The sequence below is a fragment of the Neofelis nebulosa genome, chromosome 18 (assembly GCF_028018385.1).
Source record: "Neofelis nebulosa isolate mNeoNeb1 chromosome 18, mNeoNeb1.pri, whole genome shotgun sequence".
Lineage (NCBI taxonomy): Eukaryota > Metazoa > Chordata > Mammalia > Carnivora > Felidae > Neofelis > Neofelis nebulosa.
The window spans coordinates 26931793-26959189 of NC_080799.1; the positions used below are offsets into that span (position 1 = coordinate 26931793).

Consider the following 27397-nt stretch of genomic DNA (forward strand, 5'->3'; position numbering starts at 1 on the left):
GGGTGTCCATCCAGCAAGGCCCTTGAATGAGCCTTTCTGTGCTTGGGTAAGGGGCCCAGGGCACTGGCTTGGCTCCCCAGAACATGGCCCCACCGCTGCCTCCTGTCACATCCCCAGACCTCCCCACCCCTGTTGCACCCTCCCCACTACACACTCCAAGGACCTTGGGCCAGCCCCCCTGCCTGAGGGCACAGAGAAGACCTTGCCCCAATGTCAACAACTAAGAACAGTTTATTCACAAACAGGAATTTTTTTGGCACTAGGTAGTGGTTGTCTGGCCTTGATACCTAAGGGCACGTCCTTGGGCCCCTCCTGTCTTTGGCACTAGGTAGTGGTTGTCTGGCCTTGATACCTAAGGGCACGTCCTTGGGCCCCAGCCCAGGCTGGGGGAGTGGGTGAAACCCTGGACTTGGGGCTTCGGAGGAGTCTTTCTCTCTCAAGACCTGGTGAAAGTGCTGTCAGCCTTCACTTCTGGCTTTCGTCCGGGCGGGCGCCATCTCCTCGCCCCCCATCTCTCTCCGTAGCAGATGTGGGAGGGGTTTGGGCTGCCGGATCTTTCTTACCCTGGATGGCTGAGGGTTGCCGGGCAGGGCCCAAAGGGTCTCCTGCACACACCCAGGCCCCATGTTGTTGTTCAAAGCAGATTTTTAGTCAATGTCTCTGAAAAGCCTAGCCAGAGGGGGTGCCAAGGGTCCCCTCCGTGTGCAGGAGACACAGGTCTGAGAACTCAGACCGTGGCTGGGCTCCTAGCTACATCTCTCTTCCCCTCCCCGCCTCAGGACTCCGCCGGCATCTGGGTGTCTGTGAGCTGGTCAGAGAAGGCCCTCTCCAAACGCAGTGTGTTGTATCTGGGAGGCGGTGTGCCGGGCACCTCGGTGCCTGGGGCTGGAGGCAGGCGCAGCGCGGAGGTGAACGTGGGCAGATCATCATCTATATCGAGGCCCAGGTTGTCCTGGCCCTGAGGGCCAGGGGGAGCGTGCCTCCGGGCCCACCATTCCTTAGCTTTATGCCACTGGCGGCGGGCAATGATGGAGAAAGAGTCAATAAAGAAGACCTCAATGATCTCAATGACACAGACGACGGAGCAGCTCATCCACAGGCCCAACTGGCCACCGAAGTTGGACAGAAGCATCTCGATCTGCGAGGGAGGTCAAGCCACACCATTAAGAGGGCCCCTCCACCCAAGTTGGCCTCATGCAGGGACCCCAGTTCCCAAGGGAGCCCCTGGCAAGTCCTGGCCCTGAATGGATTTGGAGGAAGAAGTGGGCAGGCTTCCTGTCCCCTCTTCCTCTGCCTTATCTGATCCAAGTCCTGGCTGGCCTGTGGTGACCCGGCCAGCTCCGGCTGTATCCCTAGCATCTAACTCTGCTCCCTGAGACAAGGCAGATGGGCACATTTGCAGACCCCAGGCAGGTCCCAGAAAGAAGCCACTCACACTGTTGGCAGGGCTCTCCATGATGGATCTCTGGTTCAGGTCTTTGTAGAATATCAAGAGTTTGGCCAAGTCCGTCCTGGAGAAATTCCAACAGGCAGGGCCCAGGTGAGTCAGGTGCCTTTGCATCTACCAGATGGTCAGCCCTTCAGTGTGGCTGTCTCCCTCCTTCCCAGACTCCAGCATGGCCCAGGCTCTGAGCTCCAGAGGAATCTTAGAACCTGGCTCCTGGGGCTCCTTCTGCACCCTAGAGCACATCTCCAGCCTGGGCCTGGTTGCTTAGGCCCTTCATTCACTCAAAAACCATTTCCCAACCAGCCTGAGTCAGTCCACCCAGCTGTATACTCCCATAGCACCCTGTTCTTCATCAAGCCCTGATACTGCGATTGTTTGATTGCAATCTCAAATATGTATAGGAGACATGCAAGTAATACAAATGAGCGAGGTAGGCTGGGCATAAAGTAATAATGATAACGACCATAATAACAGCCAGCGTTTATTGGACACTTCCTGTGTTGCCAAGCACCGTTCCAAGTGCCTTATATGAATTAACTTGTTGAATGCTCGCGACAACCCTATGTCGTTATGTTTTAATTATCCCCATTTTACAGATGTGGAAACTAAGACACGGATTTGTTAACTAACTTGCCCAAGACCACACCACTCACAAATGGGCAGATCCAGTATTCAGAACTAGAGAAATCTGGCTTCAAAGTTCATGCTGTTAGCTGCTGCACAAAATTGCCTCCTGGTGGGACTATGGCAAGTGTGTCCACGCTTATTCCAAAGGGGCAGCTATGACTCAACTCTTTAGTTCTACACAAGCATGGAGGTTTGCTGTTTCTGGAACTTCTGATCTTTCAAGGAAAGCTGGAAGTAATGGGTTGCTTTCATGGGGCTATATTTGGTCTAGGGGTCACTGGCTTGCAATGCTTGTTTTTAGAGTTTGCAATTACTTGGTCAAAGTCGACCTTTACGACTAGACTGTCAGCACCTTGGGGACGGAGATCATGTCTGCTCGGTCGTCATGATACCCCCAGCACCACGTACAGCACCTGGTACCTAGTGGATATGCAATAAATGTTGGAGGCTCAACTAACCTCCACTGTGGAGATGGGAAGGGCCCAGAAAGAGGTGAGGTCACATGGTAATTCCCCCATCCTCTCCCACCTTCATCTCCATCCCCTGAGGTCCCTGAACTCTGGCCCAGCTGATTTTTGCTACAGCTCTCTTGGAAGTGAATGTTGATGTGGAAAATTTAAGCAGGATTTAGAAGCTGCATGGAGTATTTTCAGAGGAGTATTTTTCCAAGCAGGTCAAGGTACGTCAGGAAGCCATGAAATAAATTTCCTAGGCCATGACCAAAACCCTTTGACAAAGGGAAACAGAATAGGAAATATCAGATTGCAGCCCCAGAGATGTTCAAAGTCTTTGTCAACTGATATGGGCACTAATCACTGAGAATGGCGTCATGATTGTTGAAATGGATGTAAATGGATGTAAACAGTTGGTTTGGCTATACCAGTTTGCACAGTCTGCAAATCAGCCCGAATGCTTTGTACACCAGTAGCAAGTGCTGTTACATGAGACTTTTATCTCATTTATCTATTCAATGGGCCACAAAGGAAAACTATTTTCATAATGTGGGTCACAGCCAAAACATTTGAGAGCCCCGGGCCTAGAGTGGGATCTGGCTCCAGACATGAGCTTGATCAATATTTGTTCAATAAAGGAATGAGTGAATGAAAAAGAGAGGGTTTGGCAGTGAGGAAGCAAGTAAGGAGGCTGAGGCCCAGGGCCAGCGCAGACAGAGGAAACAGGGTGGGGTCTGCTTACTTGTTGAGTTTTTTCTTTATTTGCTGGCCTTGGTCCCAAGTGAGAACGGGCAGCAACCATTTCTGTGGTGGAGAAATAAGGAGTGACCTGGGGATGCCTGGAGAGGCCAGGGCCAGCCCGTATGCCTCCCCTCTTGGCCTCAGCCCCCCAACCTGGCCTTCCCTGTGGATCTCTCCTGAGGCCAGAGGACACAGGCAGGACATTGGGCTCCAGGATGAGAACGTGAGGGGAAAGATGGAGAAGATTAACTTACCTCAGAAACCTCGGATGGCCACTGTGCCAGACTGGTGGTCAGTGTCCACTCCTTAAAGCTAAGGGGAGAAGGGTACGGAGTGAGTATGGCTGGCCTGGCCTGGCCCAGCCCCGCGGGCTCCATCCTTCCAGCCCACTCACCTGCAGGCTTCCCGGCATACCGACTGGCAGCCCAGCTCTTCCCGGACAAAGGCCTGGTGCAGCTGGTAGTAGCAATACACTGGGGGACAGGGCAGAGGGCAGTGTGAGCTGTGGGGCCATAGCGCCCTTCCTGGGAGTCACCAGTGGTGCCTCCCTGAGACCCCTTTTCGTGATCTCTGCTCCCATTTTCTAAAATTTCTTTTAATGTTTATTTATTTTTGAGAGAGAAAGAGAGATAGAATGTGAGCAGGGGAGGGGCAGAGAGAGAGAGAGAGAGAGAGACATAGAATCCGAAGCAGGCTCCAGGCTCTGAGCTGTCAGCACAGACCCTGACCTGAGTCTCGAACCCATGAACCTAAGCCGAAGTCGGACGCTTAACCAACAGAGCCACCCAGGTGCCCCTCTGCTCCCATTTTCTACAAACACTGGTTTTATAGAAACAAATGTTGCTTTGTCATATTGAGAGACAGAATACTGTGGAGGTTAAGGGCATATGTTGGGGGGTGTCAGCAGCCCTTGCTTTGAGTCTAGCTCCATTACCCCCTGGCTGTGTGACCTTGGAGAAGTTGCTTAACCATACCGAGCCTCAGTTATCTGTTCTGTGAAAAGGTACCACCAATAGTTCCCGTCTCCTGGAGTTGATAGAGGTGGCCAACGTCTTAGCACAGGTTGGGGTGCAGCATTTGGTCCTAACTGGAAAGTCGAATTCAAGCCAGGCTTGGGGACAGGAGTAAAACTTTTGCCTAACATCTCTCTACCAATGGCTCCTTCCCGCAAAAGGCCAAAGCACAGGCTGGTGCTGGGGCTGGGCTGACTCCACCCCCTGGGGGCGGGTCTCACTTACTCCAGTTGGGGTGCTGCTGGTAGTTGCAGTAGTTGGCTGCTGGAGGTAGCGGCTGGCTATACTGGGCGCACCCACATTTCTCCACCATCTTTGTCTGGAAGCATGAGTGAAGGCAGATCTGAAAAATGAAACCCAGGGATTCTCTTTAATCTCCTTGCACATGGATGCCAGAGAGCTCCCTCCCTAGGCATCCCTCATCCACAGGGTCAGCTTCCCACAGCCTTGGCAGATGGCATTAATGTGCCCCTTGTGGCACAGCAGACTGGGCCAGGGCTGGCCTGACTCCAAAGGGACCAGGGTAGAGCAGTTATTGAGAATTCAGGTGAACTGAGATGGGGTGAACGGGGTGAGCTGGGGCTGCGGCTGGGGATGGACCCTTTCCAATCGCGTGAGTGGGGGACATTGAAATGGATGCTGAGAAACAGAGAAACACAGTCCCCAACTTTTCTGTTTTCGGGTCCCGTCCTTCCATGTTTGGGGGTCTTTGGGGATCGGAAGCTACCACAATATCCATAAAGTTTATAGCATAAAAGCTCATGGCAAAGGCTCCGAAGGCAGGCTACTCCAGCTCAAATCCCACATTTGCCACGTCCCAGCTGTGTGTATAAGGCATGCTTGCTTGTGTAAGGGAAGTTCCTTAACTTCTCTGATGTTCTGTTTTCCTCACTGTTGAGATAAGTGAAACAATACCTACTTCACGAGGTTGTTGTGAACAGGAAATGAATGGATGGATATATGTAAAGTGTTTGCACATGGTAGCCTCTCACTAAATATTATCCAGGAGCGTCTTTCCAATGAGCTGAGCTGAACTTAACTTTCCTTTCCTTTCCTTTAATTTTTTTCCTTTCCTTTCCTTTCCTTTAATTTCTTTCCTTTCCTTTCCTTTAATTTCTTTCCTTTCCTTTCCTTTAATTTCTTTCCTTTCCTTTCCTTTAATTTCTTTCCTTTCCTTTCCTTTCCTTTAATTTCTTTCCTTTCCTTTCCTTTCCTTTCCTTTAATTTCTTTCCTTTCCTTTTCCTGTCTTACATTCAGTTTGACTGCATTTCTACTATAAGCAGACATTCTCCAACTAATAGTCTCTTTCCACTTAGCGTCCTTACCACCTCTAAGCTCAGGTCTGATGTAAGCTAGAGGACCCGGTGCTCAGGAGCACCTGGCCTTTTTATTCTACCGGATTGATTTTCATGAACTCTGAGCATCCCAGTAGGGGAGGAACTACAGACTTCCAGAACGTAAGAAGGCAGAACAGATGATCGCACTAGAGGGTTGAAAACTCAAATGCTCATGGGAGCTGCTGATACGAGTAATACACTAGAGGCTGGTGGGGACTCTGGGGAATGAAAACACATGCCTTCTTTAACGGGGCCACTTTACCCACTGTTTACATTTTGGGAATATGGCCCAAAGTGGCCAGATCTTGTTTTTCAAGAGAAGCTGGAAATCTGGGTTTTCTTATGAAATTCCCTGGCTTCTAAACACCATCCAGGCTGGAAAAACTAGGTGTGCAGCCTGGAAGGGGCCTGGGGGCTGCCATTTAGGAGCCCCTGAGCCAATCCAACCTCCCCCTGTGATTGCTGAGGATGGCATCACTTGTCCAAGGGCATCAGCGAGTGAAGGGCATGAGTGGGCCCATAGGCTAGGCTCCTGACCCCTCAGCCAGTGCCTCTCCCAGGCTGTTTCACTCCTGCCCCTCACTTGCCAAGGCCTATTTAGGAAGCAGGCCTGTCTCATCTGTACATTGTGTTCCAGGCAAACCTCAAGCAATCAATTCAGCTCTGGTTACAGATGGATTGAAGAGGACTAGAACCAGCTGGCATCGTTTGTTCTTGAGATCTTTGGATGAACCCCAGGAATTATCACTACAGTTCCTGGTCTGAGACACACCCGGTTATATATAACTGTCGCCTATGTCCAGGCCACAGCCCGGGGCTGAGTGGCCTCTCCTGCCCGTACCTGGAGGGAGTATGCAGCATTGTAGATATTACTGATCGGCACGTCACTCCCGTCCTCTGTGCACTGGCTGTAGGGTTCACTCAGCTTGAAGGACTCCGTCTGTAATCACAATAGCACACATTCAGCCCTACCCTGCCCCAGGACCCAGACAGGCTGAGCGTGCATGTAGTCATTCATTTAGTAAATATTTATTAAGCACCCACTAGGTGCCTGGTGCTTTTCTAGGCACTGTGGGCTCAACAATGATAAAAGTAGACACACTCCCTGCTCTTATGGAGCTTACTTCCTAGTGGGGTAGATAGATGGTCAAAAGGAATAAATGCATAAGATAACTTTGGATAATTGTGGCTAGTGATCAGTGAAACTGGGAAGAGAGATTGGAGGGCTTGGGGAGGAAGGGTACAGTGTTTCCAGGAGCGATTGGGAAGATGTCTTTGAGAAAGGGACCTGTTGGCTCAACAAGAAATGGCAAGAAAGAGCTGGATTTGCTACGAAGTGGGAGACGGGGTTAAGGCAGAAGAAGCAGCAAAGGCTGAGGGGGGACAGGGCCAGGGTGGCTGGAATGTAGCACAAGAAAGGTGAAACCAGAGAAAGGCCAAGGCCAAATCATGGCAGCCTCCTATGCCATGCTGGGAAATCTGGATTTGGTTTTCAAAATGGTAGTAAGCCAATGGAGAATCCAGGGAGTGGGCAGGAGGAGCAGGGCAAAAAAAAAAAAAAAAAAAAGACAAGCAGTGACTGTGTGCTACATGGGATTCTCTTCCCAGTGAAAGACCCATTTCCTACCCTCTTGTCTTCTGGTCCCAGAAGTTGACTTGAAAAAATTGAGTTTCTTAGAGAGGGCCAAGGAATGCCCAAGAGAATAGAATGATACCATGGTCCAAGGAGGTAAGAGAATTGTAACTCACAGCTCAAATACCTTATTAAATTATGTTTTCTTGTGGTGTACTAAGTTTGGCTCTAGCTTAATATTTGTCACTGCAAATAAACAATCCAGACAAGCCAATTAAAAAACAAAAAAAAGGATAATGTCTCTCCCAAGGGGAAATGATAATTAAATATAAATTGTGACCAGCTTATAGCCAGGTTCCTTGTCTGTCTGTCTGTTTGTTTTCTGGGAGTGGGAGAAAAGGGGAAATGGATGGCAGATTTGTGAGAGGGTAAAAGAAATCTTTTTTCTTTTAAGAGTGGCCAGACAGAAAGATAACTGGGGGGGGGTGGAGGAGGGAAGAATCAAGAAGTTTGACACAGGTAGAAAACACAGACATCGCAAGTGGCTGTCATCTCTTTGTTTGTATTGTAATCCATCTGCTTGCTGACCATTACTCTCCCTCAATTAGCTACAGGTACCTCAAGGGCAATTAACAGTACACATTTTAAAACATTTAAACAACAGAAGCAAAGGGGAAAGTAACAGGCTGGTCTCCTCTCTTCCCTAGGAGAGGAGTAGAGCTAATCTCAGATATACAGACAGGCGGACAGGCAGACATGCACTCACACATTCCCTTTGCCCTGCAATCTCCCCTTCTCACTAACGATAAAGTGTGGGCCTCTTTCCGTGTCAGTACAGAATAAACAGACGTACTTCATTCCTCCAAATAGCTGGGTGGCTAACAGATCCAGAGCCTCTAGAACATGCCAGGGCTGGCTGGGCCCTGGGGTACAGAGATGCTGACAGTGGCTTCCCTTGAGGGCAGCTTAACTCCATGCCAACCCCCTGAGCTTCTGGAAGTAGCAGGCTTCCTGGGCAGATGTTTCTTCAAGCCCCTGGGTCATGCTGAGCTGTCCACAGAGCCCAGCGTGGCAGCTATAGGCTCTACCTGCCTGGGGAGTTGGGGGGGTTGAGTACAAGACCCGGGCATCTAGGTGACAGGATCTGTCTACTTGAGTAAGCTATGAGCAGCTGGCAAAAGTGGCTGGGGCTCACATTAAAAAAAATTTAAAAAAAAATAAGTAAAAGGGCGCCTGGGTGGCTCAGTTGGTTGAGCATCTGACATGGTATCAGGTCATGATCTCACCACTCCTGAGTTCGAGCCGGGCTCTGTGCTGACAGGTCAGCACGGAGACTGGAGCCTGCTTCAGATTCTGTGTCTCCCTCCCCCCCACCCCCACCACTTATGCTCTTTCTCTCTCTCAAAAGTAAATAAACATTAAAAAAATAATAAAAGTGGATGGGGCTCCTTTTACTTTGAGGACCAGCCCATGGGTCACTTCCAGAAAGCTGATTGAGAGAAATTATCTTTTGAATTTTCATGCTTTTGAGTCCTCAGAGTCCTTGTACTCTGTAATGATGCTTATTGAACTCAGAGCCCCTGGGTTATTTAGATTGCTTCCTAAAGCAACAGGGGGGTGGGGGAGTGGGGAGGTAGGGCAGATGGGGCCAGCACTCCAGTGCTCACTCTTTTGCTCTCTTGCTCTCTTGCTCTCCCTCCCTCTCCCTCCCTCCCTTTCTCTCTCCCCTCCACCATCAGCTTTTCAGAACTGATCTGTCCCTAACCTCTAGAGACACAAAAATGAGAATGGGTAGATATGTATGTGAATGCAAGCTTTGTGTATACAAGTGTGAGTAGGCACACATGTCAGTACATACATATATACAGGTTGAGATGTGTATATTGCGTGCATGCATGGGTATATGTAGGCGTGATTAAGTGTATATGAGTATATGTGTGGGCAACAGGGCCCATTTTTATCAAACCAGATCTTATCTGCTTCCTTCATAGAAGCCTGGGGGAGGTGGGCATCTTCAGAGGAGTCCTCAGTTCACCTCTTTAAAGGTATGAACTGTGCCGCAGAATAGCCCAGGTGGCAGTATGATACCCTAGATGGAATTAAGGGTGGTTTAACTTTCTTTTTGCTTTTGTTCTGTTTTGACACTGTAATATATTCTAAAATTTATTTGTGTATGGCAAAGTTTATACTTTTAATCAATTGAGAAAAAATAATTACTCAATATATGAAGTTAGGACTACTGTTATCTCTTTGGAGGAAGCAGTGAATTCTATCTCTACTTTACATCCTGCAGAAAAAACATTCTAGTGGGTTAAAGTATCAAATGAAGTAATAAAATAACTAGAAGGTAACTCAGTATTTGATCTCAGGGAGGGAAAATCCTCAATAAACATAATGACTAAAGAAGAAAACAAAGATTTTGAATATCTAAACATTTGATGTGTTTGCACATGAAACAGTAGATAAAGAAAACTAAAAGGCAAGCACAAACCACGAAAGATATTTCCAACACAAGTGGCAAATAACTACTACTCTTTCTATATAGATGGAAGAGATCAACATCTCATAAAGGAGGAAAGTGTCACTAAAGACAAGAAAAAACTTTCTAACTTCTCTTTTTGCTCCAAACTTATTTTCCCTTCACTTCATATCTCTTTTCTTAAAAAAAAAAAAAGTACAGTAATAGCTGACATTTTTAGAGCACTTCCTACATATGAAGCACTGTTTCAAGTGTTTCACATGAATCAACTTGCTGAATTCTCACCAGCCTATAAAGTAACAGTATTATTATCATCCCCATTTCACAGATGAGGTAACTGAGACATGGAGATTATGCAACCAAAGTGCAAAGTGGGGGTAGGGGCAGAGAGAGAGGGAGAGATTGAGAATCCCAAACAGCCTCCAAAATGTCAGCCCAGAGTCTGACACAGGGCTTAAAGTCACAAACCGTGAGATCATGACCTGAGCTGAAATCAAGAGTCAGACGCTTACCTGACTGAGCCACCCAGGCTCCTAGCAAAGCCTGGTACTTAATCCCTGTTACACATATGCTTGTGAAAAGAAGTGTGCATGTGTTTTAAGACAAAAATGCACAGTAGGGTTTGCAATGACAGTGAAGTCTCCCCTCTCTCCAGGACCTGGCTCCACATCACCCGGGTGAGTTGTCTACCCTTGCCCACTTCCTCATCTCCCATTCATGATCCAGCTCATTGTGCTCTGGTTTCTGTTCCACTCCTTCCGCTGAAAACTGCTCTGGCAAAGAATGCCCATGATCTCTTGGTTGCCAAACCCAGAAAGCACCTTTTGCCCTTTATCTTGATTGACCTCTCAACTGTATCTGGTGCTTTGGTTCACACGTTCCTTGAAACTCTCTTCTTTGATTTATCTGACGCCAGTTCTTTCTGGCTTCTGTTCCTCATTCTCTGCCTCTATTTCTCCAGTTTTGTTCTGCTCAGCCCTTAAACATTTACATTTTGTTAGGTCTTGGTGATGGCATTTATTTCCCAGGATGGAATTATGCTAGATGCCCACCCCACCCCTCACCTCAGTTTTTCTCCTGAGCTCCAGGCTCATAGCATCTATGGACATTTTCACCTTGATTTCCCAGAGGCACAGCAACTTGGGTATATCCCAAACCGAAGTGGTCATCTTCCCCACAAGCTTATCCCTCTTGTATTCCCTAATTCTGAGCCTGGCACCTCCAACCACCCCACTGCCTAAGCCAAAACCTAAATATCAACCTAACTTTCCCCTGTCCTTTCCTCACTGACCTTGGTTGTCAAGCCCTGTTGCTTCCATGCTGTAGTATCTCAAATCTATTCACTTATGCTCATCCCCACAGCCATTGCTTCAGCTAAGGTCCTCATCATTTCTTTCTGGAATTATTGTAAATGTGCTGCTTCCGGTATCTTGATTACTTCATCTCGATTACACTTTAGCCAAAGAGACTTCTCAAAAAGTTTCACTACTCAGCTTAAAATCCTTCCTGTGATCCCTTTGCAATTGCTTTGCCTTTTGTTTAGGCTAACCCTTCCAGAAACTATTTCCCTGACATTTGTCCTTCAAGAATCCATCAGCTAGGAAGCTTTAACCGACAGCTGCTGTCTGGGCTCCCATTCATCTGTACATCCATCCATACATACATCTATCCACCCAACATTTTTTTTTTTAATTTTTTAAATCTTTATTTATTTTTGGGAGAGGGAGAGAGAGAGAGTGAACAGGGGAGGGGCAGACAGAGAGGGAGACACAGAATCCGAAGCAGGCTCCAGGCTCTGAGCTCTCAACATAGAGCCCGATGTGGAGCTTGAACCCATGAACCGTGAGATCACGACCTGAGCCAAAGTCGGACGCTTAACCGCCTGAGCCACCCAGGTGCCCCTCTACCCAACATTATTTACTGAGTATCTATGTTCTAAGAACTGGGTCTGGTAGCAAGACAGAGAATGTCTCTGTTCCTACGGAGCTGGGAACTGTATTGCAGAGCTGTGTTGTCTTAAAGGTAAGATATTTTGAAGGTAGATACTCTGTTGTATTCACTTCTGAATTTCCAGTGCTTTGGACACACAGCCCTTCAATGAATGGAGGAAAAATTTTTAACCAACTGCCTAACCAACTGACTGAGTCTACCAGCTTAACATGCCTATCCAACAAAATAAACAAACAAATATGAAAGGAAGGAAGTCTAGTTTGTTTGGACTTATTCTTAGTGACCCCCTGCTGACCTCTTAATAATCCCTAAGATCACTTTTTGTTGTTCCAAATGCTCATAAATCAGCAAGAGAGCTGACTGACCTTGCTCTGTGGCTTTGATTTTATACATCTCAAATTAGGTGTAGCAGAAAACCCACCCATGTCTTTGTTTACCCACCATTGTTAAAGAAAACATTTGTTTAACAAGGTGGTGGGTATTTCTAAGCTCAGAGAAGAAAATCAGAGGGCAGGGGTGCCTGGTGGCTCAGTTGGTTAAGCGTCCAACTCTTGATTTCAGCTCAGGTCATGGTTTATGAGTTCAAGCCCTGTATGGTTTGTGAGTTCAAGCCTCTTATCAGGCTCTGCGCTGACAGTGTGGAGCCCACTTGGGATTCTCTCTCCCTCCCTCTCTCTCTACCCCTCCCCTGCTTGTGCTCTCTTTCTCTCAAAATACATAAATAAACTTAAAAAAGAATATATATATATTTTTTTATATGTTACTATATATGTAAAGAAAATCAGAGGGCAGAATTCCTTAGTTCTTGTACTTTTTCAAGCTCTCAATCCTCTCCTCCAAGTCTGCAGACACTGTGAGGGGCAGAAGGGAAGAAGGGAGCAAAAGGATAGTTAATAAACATGTGTTAATGGATAGGATGTACTGCAAATCCAAGTCCTTATTCAGGATGCAGATAAGCATGGGAAATATTAGATGAAAATGTCGACTATTCTGATTAGGGGGTTTTGCAATCCCAGTAAATAGAGGAATCAATGACCCAGACCCTTAAGGGATACCCTAAAGTCTTTTCAAGCCACAGTGTCATAGATTGCGCTCAAGATTATCTGGGGGGTAGGGGAGAGACAATCAGTATTCACACAGTCTGAGTTGGTACTCAACACTTCTCATGTTGAAACAAACTTCTCACATTGGAACAAAGCCCCTAAACATGGCTCCCGAGAGCACTCAGGTTCCAGGAAACCATCCTGATGGTTTTTTGTTTTTTGTTTTTTTTCCCCCAGGATTGTCCCTTTGATAGGGCACTGAAGCCACAGATTTCATCTGGAATATCACCATGCCAGTTCATAATCTCAGCTGTCTCAGCTTAAATATTGCTTTCTCAAGAAATCACCCCTGGAACTCCCCATTTCCCTCATTAAAAAAAAGCTTTAGGTCAGCCATCTCCCTGATATGTTCTCATGCATCCTGCATTTCTCCTTGTTAGTACTGATGATTACAATTAATCACTTTTCCAATTTTTTGTCTGTTATTGGTCCTCTCTGCTGGACTCTAAGCTCTAACAGGATAGCGACCATGTCTTCCACTCTGATGTGGTCCCTGTGTCCAGCACATAATGGCATGCAGAAAATAGCCTGCTGAATGGACAAGTAATGGATGGATATACAAGCCCCAGTGCTCACTATGTCACTTTATAACCCAGGACAAAGCCATCATTTATGGCTGTGCTAAAGCTTTTGTCATTCTAGCTTCACTCTCGCTTAGGAAGACACACTTCACTTCTCCTCTCATGTTGAACTACTCAACTTTCTAAAGCTGAGGTTCCTGAGTTTGCTGCCTCCTGGAATAATCACTGGAGTTTGGTAAACACACAGATCTTGGGCTCATCTCCCAGAGATTCTGAATCAGTGGATCTGAGTCTGTTGATCAGTCAGGTTTGGAAACCACTGCTCTGGAGGACAGGTTTACGAGGAATGAAGACAAAGGTGGAGAGCTTACTGGCATAACAAGACCCCAGCCCTGCAAACAAGAAAACTGCATAAATAGTGGAGTGGCTGCAGGCATTGGCACACACTCCTTGCCTTGCCCTTCTGCTCCCATTGGGCATGGTTGACTTGGGCATTGGAGTCTGCAGCCCAGATATGTTTCTGTTGACAGGTATGAATGTTCTGTTGTAGCCAGTGAGGTCAGAGAGTGTCAAAGACTTGAGGAAGAAGGGGGTTCTTGGTAAATAAAGTGAAATTGATGGCTAAATATTGGCTAAATAGAGCTTTGATGGCCCAGTGACTTCCCATTAGTCCTTAAGGAGTGGTTTACATGCCTCATAGACCTTTAAGTGGCCCAGAAAGAAAGGTGTTGATCTGCTCTATTTATATTAGTGACAAACATAGTTAGTGTCTGATGCTTTGCTTCCAACACAGTTCTTATAAACAAATGCTAGTGTCTGTTTTTCCAATAAGGAAGGTTCCTTCAACTCTTTCCGAAAATGGCATCCTGTGTCCTTTTTCATCAATATAGAAGATACAAAGATAGGGGCGCCTGGGTGGCTCAGTCGGTTGGGCAGCCGACTTCGGCTCAGGTCATGATCTCGCGGTCTGTGAGTTTGAGCCCCGCGTCGGGCTCTGTGCTGACAGCTCAGAGCCTGGAGCCTGTTTCAGATTCTGTGTCTCCCTCTCTCTGACCCTCCCCCGTTCATGCTCTGTCTCTCTCTGTCTCAAAAATAAATAAACGTTAAAAAAAAAAAAAAGAAGATACAAAGATAGCCTATAGTATTAACTACTGGAATGATCTTTGCAGGAACTGTTAGAAAATCCACACCAAGCCGCACCTTATTGGTTTTCTTTGGGGAAAAAAAAGAAGTCTGTTCTCCTCAACTCCCCCATAGAAATCAGAATGTTCTCTTACCAGATGCATGCCTATGGAGGTGGCCATTGCCGTCTCGATCTCTGTTCCTATGTCCTCAATGAAGGGGTATTCATCCTGCCGATGCACAATCACCTTAGCCCCAGTGGAGGATACCAGGAAGGGATTGTACTCCTCTTCATTGATGTACAAGATCACCTGCAGCCCTGAGAGGAGAAGAGGCTGCTGTGGTCAAAGGCTAGTTCAACATTACCTGGTGGTAGCCTACCTCTCCCGCTGCTTTGGGAGTCTCAAGACCAAAATGCAGGTATTTCCAACAAAGTGAAAGGTGTACAGGGCTAGACTGGAAGCTTCGTGGAGAAGAGAGGTGGGGGTGGTGGTGCCTGACTTGCTCACTGCTGTGTCCCCCAAAAACAGTGTCACTGCCGCAGTTCTGCTGAGCAATAAAGGAACTACTCCTGGGTCCAAAAACATGCATCTCGACATGGTCCTTTGAGATGAGGGGTTTGGCAGGGCACCCAAATGGACATGCAGTGCTGTGGTTGCTTAAGCCCTTAGAGAAAAGCACGAATAGTGTCTGATCCCTGGCCTAACTCCTCTCCATACTTCACTTCCTACCCCGGCAGGTAATTCTGTACCCAGCAGCCAGAGGGATCTTTTAAAATTGTAAATCCGATCACTCCCTTGCTTGAAACCCTTCAGTGGCATCTCACTGGATACACAGGAAATGCCATAGAATAAAATCTGTAAACTTGACTGTGGCTGTCATGTCTATGATGATGCAGCCCTGCCTGTGTTTCCCTCCTCAGCCCCCTCTCTGCTCTCTCAAGAAGCTCCAAGTACACTGGACTTCTTTCTGTTTCTAGAGCACATCAAATTCATTTCCTTCGCAGGGTTTTTGTACTTGATAGCGCCCCGAATGCTCTTCTGTGGACCTTAATATGGTAAGGATCTTCTCACCCCTAACTAACTCTTCCCATGGATGCCTTTCTGGCCCCTTATTTGAAATAAAACCCCCATCCTGACCCCAGCACCCCCTTACCCTTCACTGCTTTATTTTCCTCATAGTCCTCATTAGGATTTATAATCAGATAATGTCCATGCGCTTGTTCATTCATGTATTGTCTGTCTCCCCCCACTATCATTCAAGCTCCCTGGAAGCAGAGAGGGCATCTGTTCACCCTAGTGTCTCTGACACGTGGAAGAGAACGTGGCATACAGCGGGCACTCAATAAATGTTTGGTGAAAGAGCAAATGAGCTCGTGGCCTGTATGGATTGACGGAAGAAAACTTGGAGAGTTCATTCTGACTTCTTCCATTTGTAAATAAAGGAATGGAAGCCCAGAGCAGGCAAGGATTTGCTCAAGGTCACACAGCACATGCACAGCAGAGCCTGGACTCTGCAGCTCTTTGCTCCCAGGTCCCAGACTACTTCTTTCCACTGAAGTACGTGCCCTGGATTATGATTTCTTGCAGACTTGGTAAGAGTACAGACTACACAGTAGCAAAGGCTGGGAGTCCATATGGGGTTCTCCTGCTTTTCCTTGTGGGAGCATATTTGTATATCAACTCATGTTCAGTTCGCTTAGGACTTTGCCAGGCCCATCTGTTTCCTGCCTTCACTACAAAAGTCACTGTAGTAAGAGCAGTGGTAATAGTACCAGAGGTCATAACAGTTCTATTGGTGGTGGTGGGAGTAGTAATGGTACCAATAGTAGTAATGATAACACACGACCAGCATTTATTGGGTGTTTCATGTGTGTTAAAGGCTGAATTGTATTCCCCTTCTAATCCGTATGTTGAAATCCTACCCCATAATGTGACAGTAATGGAGACAGGGCCTTTAGAGAGCTAATAAAGGTTAAATGAGGTCATAAGGAGGGCCCCAATCCCATAAGGCTGGTGTCCTTACAAGAGGAGGAGATACCAGACCTCCCTCTCTCTCTCTCCTTTTCTCTCTCTCTGCCACAGAGAAAAGGTCAGGTGAGGACACAGCAGGAAGGCAGCCGTCTGCAAGCCAGGGAGAGAGATCCCACCAGAAACCAAGTTCACAGCATCTTGACCCTGGGTTCCTAGCCTCCAGAAGGGAAACTAAATAAACGTCTGTTATTTAGGCTACTCAGTCCGTGATATTTTGTTAAGCAGCCCGAGCAGACTAATACAGCATGTGCCAGGACTTACTCTAAGCCCTTTACATATATGAAGTCCTCTCAATAACCCCAAAGCAGAGACATTATCATGATTTCCACTGTGTAGATGAAGTGCAATAACTTGGACAGGGTCACACAGTCAGTGGCAGAGCTGTGGGTTTTGGCTGGAGAATGTGTTATCTTAACCAAGATAAAGGTATGTTTGCCTCCCTGATCTCCTGTTTGGCACATCTGGGTTTAAGTCCATCTGAAGTCTGCCTGCCCCACATTACTCATTCCCTAGCTGCAGGCTTGAGCCAGAGTGGTTTGCCAGGAGGAGAAACCCCAGTGACGTCACTGTTGCTCTCTCAAAAGTAAAGAGGAGACATCAAAAAGGAAAACAGAGGGGCGCCTGGGTGGCGCAGTCGGTTAAGCGTCCGACTACAGCCAGGTCACGATCTCGCGGTCCGTGAGTTTGAGCCCCGCGTCGGGCTCTGGGCTGATGGCTCAGAGCCTGGAGCCTGTTTCCGATTCTGTGTCTCCCTCTCTCTCTGCCCCTCCCCCGTTCATGCTCTGTCTCTCTCTGTCCCAAAAATAAATAAAAACGTTGAAAAAAAAAAAATTAAAAAAAAAAAAAAAAAAAAAAAGGAAAACAGACACCAAAAAAAGAAGGAGCCAACATGGATGCTTGATAGAAACAGCACAGCCAAAGGGGAAGTGATGTCCCTGGTTTCTGGCCAGGTGGAGAGATCCCACATTTCTGGAAGGCTCGGGCACTCCAACTGCCCTCCTGCCAGGATGCTCACTGTTGGTGTGGATTTCCTTACCGTATTCACTGCCCCCCATAGAGGTGCTGAGGATAGTCTCATTTTCTCTGTTGTTGAACGTGTAGCAATTCCCATACATTGGATGGTGGAAAAGCGTGAAGTTTCTATAAGGAAGAACACGGGTCAGAAAGAGCTTTGGTGGGAGCTCCCCTCATGCATCTGAGCTAAAGGCTGGATGGGAAGGGCTTACAGGGCCAACTTTCTTTTGTGGACAACAGATAATAGACATGACTTACTTTCTCCACTTTCTGTCTAATAAACCACAAGCAAAGCCCCTCACCCTGGCTGCCACACGTTAATGTAGGACTACTCTCCGCTTTGTTCCCCCATCTTAATCCTCCCAGCTCTGTCTCCATTCCAGTGTGACTCTCGTTGTGCCCTATGTCTGCCCCAAATTCCTCTACTCATGAATTTCTCAGCCAAAACTTGACATTTTTCCATTCCAACACCAGGAAATGATCCCAGGAGAAGGAACCACATCACGTGTGTCCTTACACTGACTTTAGAACCTAACGCTTAGGCAGATATGATTCCAATCACTCAGTTTCATAAAGATCAATGTATCTACTAACATATAGAAAGGCTTAGTGTTTAAAAAGGATGAAGTAAGGCTTTCAGATAGGCAGGAACACTCTAGAATGTCCCATCACTGCTCAGTCACCACCAGGGATCTGAGTGTTATCTTAAAGGCAGAAAAGTTTGAGAGCTCACCCATCTATACATAGACCTTTCTTTCTCTTTCTTTCCTACCTCTCTTTCCTTCGTTTCTTCCTCTGTGCTTGATCAGTGGTTCTCAATTGTTGGTGTGCATGATGGTAGCATGCAAGGTTATACATATACCATCAACCCCTCTGTTTTTATGAGTAACTTAATGAGTTCAAAGAGACTTTGACTCTATGCCATCTCTATCTTCCTCAGTGACTCCAGAGCCTAGATCCCATGTAAGCTGTTTTCTAAAGGGCAGGGTCAGCGAGAAGAGCATCTTTCACTCCCAAGCCCCACAGCTGAGCTGCAGGTGCAAGCAAGGGACTCGGAGCTCAGAGCCACCAGTCCTCAGAGCTAAGAGGGCAGCCTCCTCTCCTGACCTGGCATCGCAGGACATGCCATCAAAGAAGCAGGTAACCAGCAGCTCCTCAGCAGAGTAGCTCATGTTGATTTTCTTCTCCAGAGGGACCTGTGCCATGATGTTCATGTAGTGCAGCTTATACCACTCCTGGATGGCATTGACCCCTGAGCTGAAGGTGTAGACGGCACATTTGGACGTGTCATTTGAACACTGTGAATAAGAGGAGACAGTAGGCTGAAGCCACTGGCACTACCACTGGCCTTGGGAAGGACGTTAAGGATGAGGACCTAGGACTCTAGACCGGAACAGGAGGGACACCTGAAGCAAGGATGGGCTTCCTCTTACTTCCAAGGGCTGAGAGAGGATCAGCCTCAGGGACCTGAAGGGTCTGAGAGAAGGACACAGAATCCCACTTGTCATGGCTCCCTGTGACTGCTTACCAGGTGAGAAGAAAAACCGGCTTCTGTAGGGTCTCCAGATATCCAGGCTTTGGTTGATTATTGCTATTGACTTCCTACCCACCTCTAGCCATTTCCTACTGGATCAGCATTCTAGAAATCTGGATCCTCACCCAGACTTCAACATGATATTTCTGCGGGATCTTGGGCAAGGCATGACATCTCCATTATTTCACCTACCAAATGTTAACTAAAATGCCATCCTTAGCTGGGATGACCAGCATTTAAAATATGTAATAATTAGAGCCTTAGAGGGAGACTGTAGTATGTTCCAGATGTTCTCATCACACTGGGTTTGGAATCTCTCTCAAAAGGACAGGCATTGAAGGATTGATTTTGCTATCAAGGATAGCCGAGAGAGTATCTCGTGAAAAGACCCAGGAAGACTTTGAAAAGTCTTGATGATTAAGGGATAGGGCCATTTATCCAGGATTTGTAACTGGTGCTCCAAGGTCTCACAACTGGCAAGCCAAGTATAAGGTACAGAAGAGAGGTCTCATCCTAGAGAGATGCCTGGGGCATGGCGAGGTAGCGTAATTGATTGCCTTTGCCCAGGACACTAATGGAATTAGATTTTGGTGACTGGCTGCTTCCTTGGAGCCCCTTAAATGGGACTGAGAAGGAGAGAGGAAAAGTCAGGCCACAGCACCTCACAAAGGCAAGTACTGCAGGGAACATTGGGTGTTTCTGTTGTTTATTACCTATTTTCTTCCTTCTGGTATCTGTACCCTAATTTTGCTTTTGTGGAACGTCTTTCCCCTTGTTGGATACAGTCTGATGAGACTGTCCATCATGACACCTCACCCTCTCTGTTAGGTGACCCTACTCAAACTTGGCCAATCAGAGAGTCGCAAGATGGGATCTGAATCCGTCTTTATGGATGGATTAACAAAAAGCCTGAAAATAGTGAAAGCTTATTGAATCCAGCAGCCATACCTGAAATGACCTTTCACCATTTCTTGCCACCTAGATCCCTGGACCTTCCCTAATTTCTGTCCTTTGACAGGCCTCCATGATCTTCTGATCCCTTTCTAAGACTTTTTTTTTTTTTTTCTGCTTAATATTACCTGAATCAGTTTTAGTTGCTTGCAGAATTTTCACCCTTAACTGGGTGTATTTCTTTGAGCGGGACCATAGGGACGATGGCAAAGGAGAAACCTTCCTGGACCCACCATCTCTAGCCCATCCCATGGCCCCCAGCTGTGAGGACATGCATCTCACCAGTTGGAATCCCACCACCTCCTTGGACTCGTGGACATGCATGACATCTGATGCCTTGTGAATGATGCTCCCACTGACTTTCCGCTTCCGCCCTGTGAGGAAGTCCCTGGCCTTGCTGGTCTCATCCTGACTGAAAGCCAGCAGTGGGACCAGTTTGAGGAATTTGGGCTGTGTGCCCTCCCAAGCCGAGGTCCAAGACTCTGCCTCTCGGCGTTTTCGAGACTTATTCTCTGGAAAGCCGTACAGGTTCTTCAAGGCCGTTCTAGTCTCCTGTTCCAAGTCGGCTAGAAGGTCCCGCACTGCACTGTACCTGCCAAGGGGGGAAGGAGGAGTCAGGGAGAGGGGAGCTCCACTGACAGAGTGCTGGTACCTCTTCCCTCTGTTTGCCATCAGTGTGTGTCGGCCTTGGGCCCACTTCTCCCCCACTTCCTTGGCCCAGGAGGCCTTTTATGATTTGGCCCATCCAAAGTGACTCTTGGCTTGAAAAGTGATGACAGGCTCCCGTGTGACCCTTGTGTGGCTTCTCATGGCTTCGTTTATGCCACTACCATCTGCTTGCTCTTGGGGTGTGTTGGTAAGTTTGCCCCGACCAGCATTTCTGGAGTGGTGACTGTCAGGTGCCTCCCATAAACCAGCCACGGTGAGGACAATTACAGTGAGGACAGTAACTGCTAACTGGAATTGGGTCCAGGGGACCGGCTCTGCCTCCACCTAGCACACTTGCCCCTGCACACTGACTCTTCTCCAATCAGTCCTGGGACAGAAAAGGTAACACTGTCACCTCAATAACCCCCAGGAACAAGAATGATACAGGAATTGACTGCATGGAGCACAGCGCTATCTTCAAATCTCCATAATACCAAGTAGTCCTGGCCTCCCTCCCAACTGCTCCCCTCTCTGCTCTCTCTGCCCCTTGCTCCCTGCATAGACGACACAGCATCATGACTGAGTGTGTAAACTCCAGAGTCAAACTACCTGGGGTCCAGTTCCCCATCCTGGCTCTGGATATGGGACTTGGATAAGTCACCTAGCCTTTTTGTGTCTCAGTTTTCTCATCTGTAAAATGAGATCACTGGAAAGATTCAATGAGTTTATCGTATGTGTGTGTAAACAGTCACTATTAATTTTATTAGCATAATTATATTTGCTAATATTTCACTCCTGCACTACAACTCAACTCCCCTAGGACCGAGACTGTGTTGGGTTGTTCAGTTCTTTGCCCCAGACTCGAGTACAGTGCATGCCAACTTGTAGACACTGAGTAAATGATTATGGTGCAAGTGATAAATGGAAGAAAGGGAGGGAGGGACAAAAAGACTCTGAGGTGGAGAATGAGGCTTAGACCTGATTTTGATTTTGACCAGTTAGTTTCCTTTGACACTCTTCCTCCCTTGCTCCTCCCTTCTCCCCATGCCCACACCTGCTCAGACAAATTCTGCCAGATTCTGACCTGCCTCACATATCAGTTTTCAATAATCCTGAGCACAGCTCCAGTGACCCATTTAGAACAGGCCCTGTGGCAGACAATAGGGCAGTACCAATGGCTGATCCTGCCCAGAGCCCAGTGATCTCAATTAGTGGGGCTGGATTCACTCAAATGAGGGTTGGGGCAGCTGAGATGCTTCCGGAAGTCACTTGGGTGTCACTTCTGAGTCAGCCTCCAGCTCATGTTTCGGGGACAGTGAGGGTGTGAGTTTAGAGGGCTCAGGGGGAAATGGCTAAGCTAGGCTGTGTGTCTATACATACATACCTGTGCGTGTGTGCGTGCGCACATGCCTGGGGTGGGAGGCTGTGCTAGCACATTCCAGTCCCCACCCCCCAGTGAAACTGACCCTTGCAGACTCCCACTCCTGCACAGCTTGAGCTAGTCCAGCCTCAGAAGCAGCTGATAGATTGACAACTTGGGACAGATTTAGAACCTGGGGGAGGGAGTTTACCAATGTTGGCAGCAAATTCAGATTTCTAAAAAGCCTCCCTGTGGGCTGGCACGTGTCATCTTTGAGTGGGGCTCTGGCCTCCGAGGGGGGCCCGGCCCCCACTCCAGATCCTTGCTCCTGCCGCTTACTTGTAAGGGTTGATGTTGCAGATGGTGACGGCAGGAAAATCCAGCTTCTGGAAGTGGACCTTGATGGAGACGGAGACGGTGTAGAAGGAGGAGATGAGGAGGGCACATTGCCAGAAAATAAGGGCCACGGCCGTCAGCGTGAAGAGAACCCAGAGCAGGCGCCGCAGGCGGCCGCGGGACACCACGATGCGGCGGCAGCCGTGGGTGTTGGTGTTGAGGCAGTACCACCGCATCAGCTCTTTTATGGTAGGCGCCTGGGGCCCCGTCACAGGCAGATTCTTCTTGATTTTGGCTTTGATCTTCTCTCCAGGAGCCATGATGAGGATGGGACTTGAGGGCCAGGCAAGCTGGAGGGGCAGAGAAGAAAAGTGGGTGACCTCACACTCCCTAGCCTCCAGGGACAGGGCAGACTCTGGGGAAACACCAGCCCACACGCCCTCAGAGGCCATCTTCCTTTTTCCCTCTGTGGGCTGGACAGCCTGCATTCTGGGACCCCGGCCCCCTTTCCAGGATATTTGGGTTTTTGGCCACTGCAGCTGCAACAGGGCTGTTTCCTCCTTGTGCAGCCCCCAGGCCCAGCCGTGTGGGGGCTGGGTGGGGTTTAACCCATGAATCACTGGTTGGAAGGACCTTTCCCCTGGGTGCCTGGAGCAGGAGCCCTCCATACCTCAGCCTCTGCACCTCTCTTATCACGCTCTGCCCTATCTAGAATATGGCCACCTGCACCTTATCGCTTCCTCCCACCTGGCCCCCTGGAGGGCAGCATTCCTATCTCACCTACCCCTGGTGCCTAGCTCAGTATCTGGCACTGAGCAAGTACCCCACCAACATTTTCTGACAGATGCAATCTGTCAAGAGAATTTCTCGGCAGCCAACTTGGATCCCGTTCGGTCCACTCCTAGCCATGTTTTCCAGGCTTTTCCCCTCCGCTTTCCCTGCAAGTGGGGTTTCTGTTTCGTTTCTGTTTAACTTCTTCTCTTTACAGTCAAGCATTTGGTGTTTCTAGAGAACCTTATAAACAATAGCCCACAACTATTGGCCACTTAATATTTGCCAGGTACAATGCCCTATTTCCTTGATTCTAAAGTATCACTAATTGGGGGAATACACTGTGACGAGATAACAGCTTTGTTTGGGGGAAAGTGTTGGAAAACAAACTATCACATTCATCAGTGTACATGATGCATTTCACTTACAGAAACTTCACAACATGGAATAACATTCTTTTTAGAAATGAACTAATATATGTGTATTGTGTATTCTATACATTATATACATAAAGAAAGAGTCACCTCATGGTTATATAAAGTTTCATCAGTCTCATAAATATATAAAGTCTCTCTATATACATATAATCCACATAGATTTCATTTTGTGTTTCAACAACCACTACTGTTACCTTCATGTTATAGAGGAGGAGAATGAGCCCAGACAGTGGGGTCATTTGTGCAAGACCACACAGCTACTCAGTGGAAGGACTGGATTAGAACCTTGCAGCCTTCACCACCATGGTATAGGCTTTTGAGGGGCCTGGTATTGTGCTGGGTACTGTCTCCTCCCCAAAGAAGAAGGAAAGAGAAGGGATCCTGTGCTATTTATTTATTTTTATTTTTTAATGTTTATTTATTTTTGAGAGAGAGAGAGAGAGAGAGAGAGAATAAGTGGGGGAGGGGCAGAGAGAGGGAGACACAGAATCCGAAGCAGGCTCCAGGCTCTGAACTGTCCGCACTGAGCCAGCCGCGGGGCTTGAACTAACAAACCACAAGATCTTGACTTGATCTGAAGTCAAATGCTTAGCCGACTGAGCCACCCAGGTGCCCCGGGATCCTGTGCTGTTTAATTTCCAAACTCTAGATAGTCAGTGTCACCACCTCCCAACAGTTGTGAGCATTGGTAAAGGGGGAGGGAAGGTATATGGAAATTCGTCCCTCTTTTTTTTTTAAGTTTATTTACTTATTTTGAGAGACAGAGAGACAGAGTGTGAGAGAGAGCACAAGACAGAGAGAGGGAGAGTCACAAGCAGGCTGGGCTGCGCAGTCAGCACAGAGCCCGACTCAGGGCTCAATCCCACAAACCGTGAGATCATGACCTGAGATGAAATCAAGAGTTGGACTTCTAACCGACTGAGCCACCTACACACCCCAGGAAACTCTATGCCTTCTACACCTGCCGTTGGTGACAGAGGCAGAGTAGGGAATACCTTAATATGGAGTAGGATATGCAAGGTGGTCCCCATGCCCCCAGAGGGCCTGTGTCTAGGCTTTAGTTTGTCCCATCGAGTTCTTCAGGCAGGATTCTGCACTTCAGGAGTTACTTTCTGTCCACCCTGACCCTATGGGATATTGTCCAATATTGGAAGCTGGGGCAAAACTGGGAGGCTTTCAAGTTTATGATGCTCGTGGGTTACAGGTTTATGATGTAAAGAAAATAAGAGGGCTGGGGGGGGGGCAAGTGAGATGTACAGAGGCAGTCACCTCCCTCCAACCCCCACCCCGCCACAGACACATATGACCTTACCGGGATGGAGAAAACCTTCTCAACCCTCAAAATTATGCTGTTGGTCCCTTAGCAAGAGGAATGTAGTTTATTTTGTTTTGTCATTTAAAGCATTTCCCATCCTCAACTCCTCTCTCACACATTCAAAAGCAAAAAACTTAGCAAGAGTTTGTTTTAAAAATCTGGATCCAGGTTCAATTTCCTGTCAAACAAAATGGCCACGCAGGGAAGGTTTTCTCCTCTGCGAATGTTCAGAATCGCAGATGCTGGATACTCCTATCTCTAATTCTCCTTGTTCTTGCTGAAGACAACCCCTGGGGTCCCTCTGCCCCACCAGCTTCTTCTCCAGGACTGACCTTGACTCCAATGGATCAGCCCCCAATGTCAGTGAAACCACAGGTGAGAGAAGGGAACCCATCTGCTCAACACAAAACAGATAAATGTGCACTGAAACAGTGTTACAACTTCAGAGCAGAGCAAGGTCCGCTGGTTGATCAAACACTATGCCTTTGTGGAAGAATCAATGGCTGACACGGAGCACTCACTCTTTAAAGTACTTTACAGGTATTCACTCATTTCATTTCCACAACAAGCTTCTGAGGTAGGCACCTTCATTGCCCCCCATTATGCAAATGAAATGGAGACACCAAGAGGTTAAGTAGTTTGTCCAAGGTCACACTAGAAAGTGGCCAAGCTGGGATTTGAACTCAGGAGTCCATGCCTTTAACTACTAGCTGTGCTGCTCCCCAACAGTAATAATAATGACAACGATAGCAGCAACAGCAATAATCGCAGCTATCATTTATTGATCCCTTAGGACTCCCTGCCATCCTACTCAGCTCTTTTCACATATTACCTTATTTAATGCTCCCTATAATTAGATGAGGTATTAGTACCGTCCCCATTTCACAGAGGGGGAAACTGAGGTGCAGAGTGATTAGGTAACTTGCCCAAGGCCACCCAGATGGCAAGAATTCAAAGGAGTTTTTCAAATTCCAGGGCCGCTCATGACAGCGATTCTCTACTGCGCCCCACCACCCCGGAGCTTGCCTATCTCCCATACCCCAGGAAGGGACCCCAAGCCTCAGGCTCTGGGAGTGGGACTCGAGCTCCCCCCTGGCGTCTCTGCAGCCCCTGCCCACCCCGCACAGAGCGACCGCACGCTGTGCTGTGGCAGAAGTCACGTCTGCTGACGCCGCCGGAGAGAATCCAACCAACCCGATTCAAGTGTTTGCTTCTTTCTGCAACCACGGTCACCCCAGAGAAAACATTCCAGAGAGCAAAAGGAACAATCGCGGTCAATTCTCGCCAAGGCCTGAACAGGTGCTGGGCGGAGAGACAAGGCGAGGCGCGGCCCGGGACCCCCAGAGCCCCGGACCCTGAATAGCCCAGAAACGCCTGTCACCCCAGCTCTGCGTCCCGGGCGACGGCGTGGGCAGACGCCAGAGAGCTGGCTGGACCCGGATTGGCCTGAGAAGGTGTCCCAGCATCCTAGCCACCGGGAGGCAGCCCCGGGCTGATGCCAGCCAGCTCCGCCACCGACCGCGCGGACGGTGTCCGAGAAGCCATCGCGCCCCGCGGCCGCTCCGGTGCCTGAAACCCCGAAGCTAGTGCGACCCCACCCGGCTCGGCTCACCTCTCTCAGTTCCGAAGAGTCTGGGGCTCGGGTGTGCGCGATCCGTGCGCGCTCTGTTGTGCTGCCGGTAACAGCGCGAGCATCCCGCAGCTGCCGCGGCCTCCGGCTCTTGAGCGCCAGACCTGGGCCCCGCCCCTGGAACCCCGCCCCCTCGGGGCCGCCCCCACCTGCCCAGGTGTATTCCCCAGGTGGCCCAGGATGTGCCGGCCACGACGCCGCAGCGCCCCCTGTCACCCTGAGGCAGCTCTGCGCCCAGGTGCGTCCTGCACGGTGCCTTGCGGTGGCGAGGTACAGTGCCCGCCGCCTCCCGGAGGCCAACCAGCACCCTGCATTCCCCCCTGGATCTGTGCGGCACCTTCTACCAGCACCTCACAGCGCCTCCTGCCGCCTTGTTACTGCCCGACACCTTCCACTCTGGTCCAGTTGGGCGCCCTTCCGCCCCTGCGCCAAGAGAAATCCCAGGCAGCATTTCGCCCAAGGTTTCCTCCTGACCTGGATCAGGAAGCTGCTTCAGTGCCCACCTGCGTCTGCCTGTGCCCACCTGCCTGAGGCTTTGCAACCAGGCCTCGCATTCTTTGGTCTCTTCACTTGCCTTTTTATAGTGACTCACGCAGAAAACTGTAAGAAATGAGCTTAGAAAAATTGCAACCAGAAGGGATCATAGAGACACCTCGATTACAGCCCCTTAGAGTAGGGAAGAAACAGGCCCAGAGAAAGAAAGCAGTCTGTTCTGCAGCGGAACTTCTCAGACTTGAAAGTGCATACCATCACTGTGGATCTCTAATTCAGTAGGCGTGGGGTGGGACTTGAGAATCTGCATTTCTAACTTTCCAGGTGATGCCTCTCTTGCTGGTCTAAGAACCACACGTTGAGTACAAGGGCCACTTGTCCAAGTGAGTGGAAATAGGTTCAGTATTTTTAGAGAGCCACTTAAAAAAAAACCCTCTAACCCCCTAAGAAAAACCTCAACTGTTATTCTAGCAATACATGCTCATTGTAAAGAATTCACATGTTGAAAAG

At 48.4% G+C, this 27397-nt stretch overlaps 1 protein-coding gene and 1 long non-coding RNA gene across 6 annotated transcripts in view; one reads left to right on the forward strand and one right to left on the reverse strand.

The window, feature by feature from the left end:
* Positions 1–27397, forward strand: part of LOC131501004 (uncharacterized) — a 118573-nt gene that overhangs the window by 72272 nt on the left and 18904 nt on the right. Inside the window, exons 6-7 of one of the 2 annotated variants that reach the window (XR_009256558.1) lie at positions 22267–22491; positions 25741–26384. This is a non-coding gene — a long non-coding RNA (uncharacterized LOC131501004). Of the gene's footprint in view, positions 1–22266; positions 22492–25740; positions 26385–27397 lie in introns of those variants that run through there. The other variant, XR_009256559.1, reaches the window with a different exon arrangement.
* On the reverse strand, positions 315–26482 carry SCNN1G (sodium channel epithelial 1 subunit gamma). Of its 4 annotated transcripts, none has more exons than XM_058710669.1 (13): positions 26378–26482; positions 22246–22592; positions 20181–20490; positions 18521–18711; positions 17436–17539; positions 14522–14685; positions 6460–6558; positions 4506–4623; positions 3662–3740; positions 3522–3579; positions 3269–3330; positions 1436–1511; positions 315–1138 (listed from the first exon to the last, which is right to left on the reverse strand). In XM_058710669.1, the coding sequence occupies exons 2-13, from the start codon at positions 22560–22562 to the stop codon at positions 776–778; spliced, it is 1941 nt and encodes a 646-aa protein (XP_058566652.1). In that variant the 5' UTR covers positions 22563–22592; positions 26378–26482; the 3' UTR covers positions 315–775. The 4 variants fall into 4 exon arrangements, with proteins under 4 accessions (XP_058566652.1, XP_058566651.1, XP_058566653.1 ...); XM_058710668.1 differs by lacking the exon at positions 26378–26482 and adding an exon at positions 24446–24579; XM_058710670.1 differs by lacking the exons at positions 6460–6558; positions 26378–26482 and adding an exon at positions 24446–24579.